Source organism: Lontra canadensis, unplaced genomic scaffold (assembly GCF_010015895.1).
Source record: "Lontra canadensis isolate GAN:19392208 unplaced genomic scaffold, GSC_riverotter_1.0 scaffold4, whole genome shotgun sequence".
NCBI classification, from domain to species: Eukaryota; Metazoa; Chordata; class Mammalia; order Carnivora; family Mustelidae; genus Lontra; species Lontra canadensis.
The window spans coordinates 6253052-6258518 of NW_022630998.1; the positions used below are offsets into that span (position 1 = coordinate 6253052).

General features: G+C 42.3%; 1 protein-coding gene across 1 annotated transcript; it reads right to left on the minus strand.

Moving 5' to 3' along the window:
* Positions 1-237: 237 nt before the first annotated feature.
* On the minus strand, positions 238-5119 carry TSLP (thymic stromal lymphopoietin; the record flags this gene model as incomplete). The annotated part of the gene is made up of 4 exons (XM_032851068.1): positions 238-899; positions 3249-3383; positions 4044-4088; positions 4970-5119. Coding segments are annotated over 4 exons (447 nt in total), but the record flags the coding sequence as incomplete, so codon positions are not given.
* Positions 5120-5467: the final 348 nt, after the last annotated feature.

The following is a 5467-nucleotide window of genomic DNA, read 5'->3' on the forward strand; positions in this document are numbered from 1 at the left end:
TTAACTATACCAAAAAGACCATTCATAAGAAGATAATTTGAGAATTTTTATTAAGAAATATATAGTGTCAATTACAAAGCAATATGTATATTTTTAAAAGTGCTTACAAATAAATAAAAAATATATTCCATAAATTTTAAAATATATATATTTTAGCTTTAACACAGGCACTTCTTCAGAAACTACTTGCATATATATATATATATATATATATATATATATATATAACTTGTCAGATAATTTTTAAAACTTGATTTACAATACTTCTACAATATTTTGCTTGGAAATTCTTTCAAATTGCTTCATTAGATGTACAACTTTTTGTGCTCCTCTTTTTGCTTTTATTTTCTTCTTTTGTATGTTTTTGGTATGAGAACATAAGAATTATCAGTACATGTAGAAGAAATTCTTGCATTTTAAACAGATGTTTCCATGCTGTTGAGTTCAAGCTTCTCTTGCCTTAACTTTCTCCTTTCCCCTTCTACGTTGTGTTTAGATTCTTCCCTTGAAGTAAGGCTTATGTAGGTGCAGCCAAAAATCACCTCACACAGCCAGTGGCTCAGGCATCTCTGCTATATCCCTCTCCATTTGAGGGATAGTATTTCCCCTGCCCACATCAAACAACAGCTTACAAAAATAAGTTAAGAAACCCTACCACAATTAAAACATAACTATCAGTGGTCTTTTAAATGTCACAGTTAGAGTTAACATTACATCTACCTAATAAAGATGATTTATTTTGTTGCTATGAAATACAGCCTTAAGGAAGGTGTATTTTGTTTCTAAGAAATACGACTGAAACGACGCCATAGTTCGATTAAGTATGCAACTTGTTCCCGGCATTTATACGTTGTGACTTCTCTTTTCTTTCTTTTCTTCTTTGCCTGGGTATTATTTGTCTGTGGAATAGGAGAATCAATGGTCAGGACTGTCCCTATCTTTAACAACCATCGAATGGCAGGGTTTTCTTTCTTTCTTTTTTTTTTTTTTTAAGATTTTATTTATTTATTTGACAGAGAGAGAAATCACAAGTAGGCAGAGAGGCAGGCAGAGAGAGAGGAGGAAGCAGGCTCCCTGCTGAGCAGAGAGTCCGATGTGGGGCTCGATCCCAGGACCCTGGAATCATGACCTGAGCCGAGGGCAGAGGCTTAACCCACTGAGCCACCCAGGCGCCCCACGGCAGGGTTTTCTTTACGCAAATCCATCTCTCAAGTGTGTCACCAAAACACCTACTCACTGGCTTCCTCTGTGGGCTTTCTCCAGAGGAATGCCCTCCCACCTCTCCACCCGCCTACTCTTGGTTCAAGGACAACCACCACCTCCATTACAAGGCCTCTGCTCAGACTTTTCTTTTGGAAGCTCTTCTGGTGCTTCGGAGTGTGTTTCATTTAACTTGGCTTGCACTTACGTGCTATTTTTATTATTGCATCATGCGTATTCCCTGTAGTGCTGAGCACAATGTCTTTTACGTAGGAAATGTTGAATATTTATTGAATGACTAAATAAATAATTCGGTTGATGGTTTCATGATCTCTCTGACAAGGCCATAAGTACCTCAAGAACACAGTGTATGCCTCTTTATGGATATAATCCAGTAGACCTCCAGGAGACCAAAGTTCTCCTCCTTTCTGTCCCTCCTACCACCTACTACCTATGTGTGCACAGACTAAAGAGGAGTTTAACTTAAAAAAAAAAAGACTCTTGGGGCCCCTGGGTGGCTCAGTGGATTAAGCCGCTGCCTTCCGCTCAGGTCTGAGTCCTGGGATCGAGCCCCGCATCGAGCCCCGCATCGAGCCCCGCATCGAGCCCCGCATCGGGCTCTCTGCTCAGCAGGGAGCCTGCTTCTCCCACCACTCTCTGCCTGACTCTCTGCCTACTTATGATCTCTCTCTCTGTCAAATAAATAAATAAAACCTATATAAAAAAAAAAGATTGTGATAATCTTCCTGTGTGTTCCTTCACCCGAATTACTCTTGGGTAGTGGCAGACTGGGCCTTCTAGACACACAGTATTGAGATCAAGCAAATTCATCAGGTTACTAAGCAAAAATCTTATAATCTAAAATCTGTTGAATCATAAATATTATTAGACTTAGGCTCTCCCTTTGGGCTTGGGAGGGGGCTGAAATAAATTAGTCAGACTTTCCCTTTTTCACAAGCTGTCCAGAACTTGATCTAGATTGTCTTCTATGCTCTTCATGTGGATGAATATAGTTGCGGCCATCTGTAGATTTGCCAGTCTGTTTGATAGAAAGCATAGAGCCAAACAGGTTTTTCACATGGCTGTCTGGTATTGAGTGTTTAACTCATGCCCAGTCTGGATGGACCATATGGCTTAATCTTCAAACTCTAAAGTAGTGACAAGACAGCTACACACTTAGTGTGCAGACTGAGAAAGGTCACCAGTTAATAGGCAGGCAGTAGTCACACATACCCGCACTTGTCTCTCTTTTTTCTTTTTTTAATTTGTCACCAGAGAGAAAAATGCCCTATTTTACTTGCCTGCTGAAATAAGTATTTACTGAAGATTTGTCATGTGCCAGGCATTACTCTAAGTACTTTAACATCTATTGACTGATTTATTTCTCATAAACACTCTATATGGAATTTGCTAATAAGAACCTCATTTTGCAGATGAAACTCACACTGAGCCTAGAAGTTAAGTTAGAAGTTTTGGGGCTAGGATTCAAAGTCAGGCAAGACCTTCTCCCGATTTCCTGCCCCTAACTCTGCACTACTGTTTCTATTTAAAGTTACACATCCATTCAAATGCATATAACTGCATATACAAAAATCCATTATGTAAAGAGACAGCCATACAAACAATTAAGCAAACGTGGGTAGAAATTAAAGGTATAATTTAACATTTTAAGAGAGAAGCACACATTATTAAGTGACAATCTCATTAGGAGCCCATGCATCCGGATTGTGATTTTGAAGGTCTAGGTTGGGTCCTTGGGTGGATAATCACCCTCTCATGCTCGGGCAGCCAGGACGGAGGAGACTCACTGATCATAATTTAAAATACTGCCTAAAGTTGGAACTACAAATTCTTCCCAGACAACCAGAACCTTAGAAGTAGATGGGTTTGGGGTCCCTGTGTGAACGTGGGGCTAAATCTACAGATTTTACCCGGCTCCTTTGCTCTTGGAAAGATAGGTCCCGTATAAAAATCGTAACGACTTCTGCAACCAAGTCCCACTTTAACTAAGGTTAATTCTAAAGCAAGAGTCCAATATATTGGCTTACCTGCATTCCGGAGTAGCCTGGGCACTGGAGAGTGAGCGTAGCATTAGTTCCTATAGCAAAGATTTCCTTGGCGAGAGACGTGCAGCCGTGGGTGGGATAGAAGGTAATGCGCTCGATTTTAGTAAGGCAATCCGGCTGCTCACCGGCGGCAAGGTTTACGAGAAAAGAGAAAAATACCAGGAAAAACAAACAAACAAACAAACAAACACAAACAGCAAAAACAAAACAACAACAACAAAACCCACAGTCGGTAAGAAATGAATGAAAGATGCGGCGGGGTAGGTGCAGGATGGGGAGCGGGAGCCACAACAAACTCGTTTCGAGCGGGAGGAAGAGGTCTCGGTGGAAGAGAGGGAGAAAGAACCCATGGAGGGAGGGGGAAGAGGGCGTTTTGAGGTTCTCGCTCCGCCGGGGTCTCCCGGCCCAGGCGACTGCCAAGAGGCGGCGCCCAGAGACGAGGCTGTGCACCTCGGGAGGGGCTCTGACGTGGTTGCCTGGTCCGGGTTCCCGATTTGCCTTTCCTCCCAGGGGCGCCGGGGGTGCGGGGTGGGGGCGGGGACTCTCCCGGAATCCCGCTCGCTGGGGGAGAGACTTCCTTGCCCTAAATTGGAACAGAAGTAGTATCCCAAGCTGGGCACCGGCCCAGGGGTTTCCGGCAGCCCCGCCTCCCTACGTGGTCTGCGACACCTGGGAGCCCTGCCACCGCCTGCGGTTCTACGCACAGCGAGGACACCCTCTCCGGAGAATGCCTGGTGTCTCTCTGGAGAAAGCCAGCAGTACTGAGCACCCACTCACCGGGTCTTCACAGTAGATGGGATTGTTGAATTCGGTGCTTTTGATCTGGAAGAAAGAAAGAAAAAAAAAAAAAAGACAAGAAGGGTAAAGAGTTATTCAAAAGGGAAATCATAAGCCCCCCAACCCCAGCCCCGCTGCCTGCTCCCAGGTTTTAAGGATGCTCTGAAAGCAGTTACCACTTAGACACTTGTTTCTTATGCATCTGTTCTTGCCATTGACAAGGCAGTGAAACCCTCTGAGTTCAGATAGTGCCTGTTACTGTTTGAAACTAGATATCAAAGAATCCTGGTCCTAAAGAGAGACCCTCCCACCACAATCAAACTGGGCACACTTGTATATAGGACTACACAAGTGAGCAACAATACCATCTTTTTGAATGCCCTCATCTGCCTTGTAGCCATTCATGCATTTCACACATGCGTGCTCTAGCCAGAAATTAGAATAATCAGGAAAATGATTACTACTATATATTAAAACTGTGAAGAGCACCTTATCCCATAATGGCATTCTAAGGCTTCTAGCACATTAGAAAGAACCAAAATGCACTTTTCCCAGGACTATTATCTCTAGTTAGGCCTTAGTTCACAAGAATTCCCTCGTTTTTACTCTCCTTTCTCTCTCAAGCTCTTTCCCACTGTCTTTCTATTGCACTGATGGAGCAGGACTTTGGCAGAGAATAAACACCTTGATAGATATGTGTGCTCCTTATCAGTATCTGCACACTTAATGTGTGCCAATTTTTAGGTAGTTGTTTGAGAAGCCAATATGTTTAAATATCACTTATAAAAATTTTTGACAAAATGCTGGGCCATGATTTTTCCAAATTATTTTTCTTTCCTTAAAAATTAAACTGTAGCTTGTATATGGGTATGCCTATTCTTTGATGAAAACACATTTGTTTTTTTTAAAAATGTTTCTTCACTTACCCCATTCATATATTTCTCCAGGGCTTGATAAATGACTTCCTGATATTTCTTTCTAATCTTTTCAAAGTCACAGTCAGTGAAATTGTAGGATAGCACCAGCCCTACTAGTTGCAAGATGAAGATCTTCCTGAAAAAAACTGAAAGACCAATAATAAAGTATCAGGCCATGTACTTGGAAACCCATTTCCACCCTGGTGTCTCACTAAACTCTTTCCATCCACACTAAATCGCCTCTATATCTGCAAGGCCTGCCTTAGAGTTATGTGCCCAGACACCACTCTTTGCCTCCCATTCCCAGTGCACATGAAGCCCATATTCACCCATGCTGTTGCCTGAAGTTGGGAGTCTCCCTGATGCTCCAGAGCTTTCTGGCTCCACATATATAACACCTAAACGCCTACGGGCTCTTTTCTTCTAGGCCAATGATTTTCCTTGATGTCATTCTCTTCCTTTATAGAATTCTGAATTGATTACATGAAAGAAAAACGAGAACTAGCC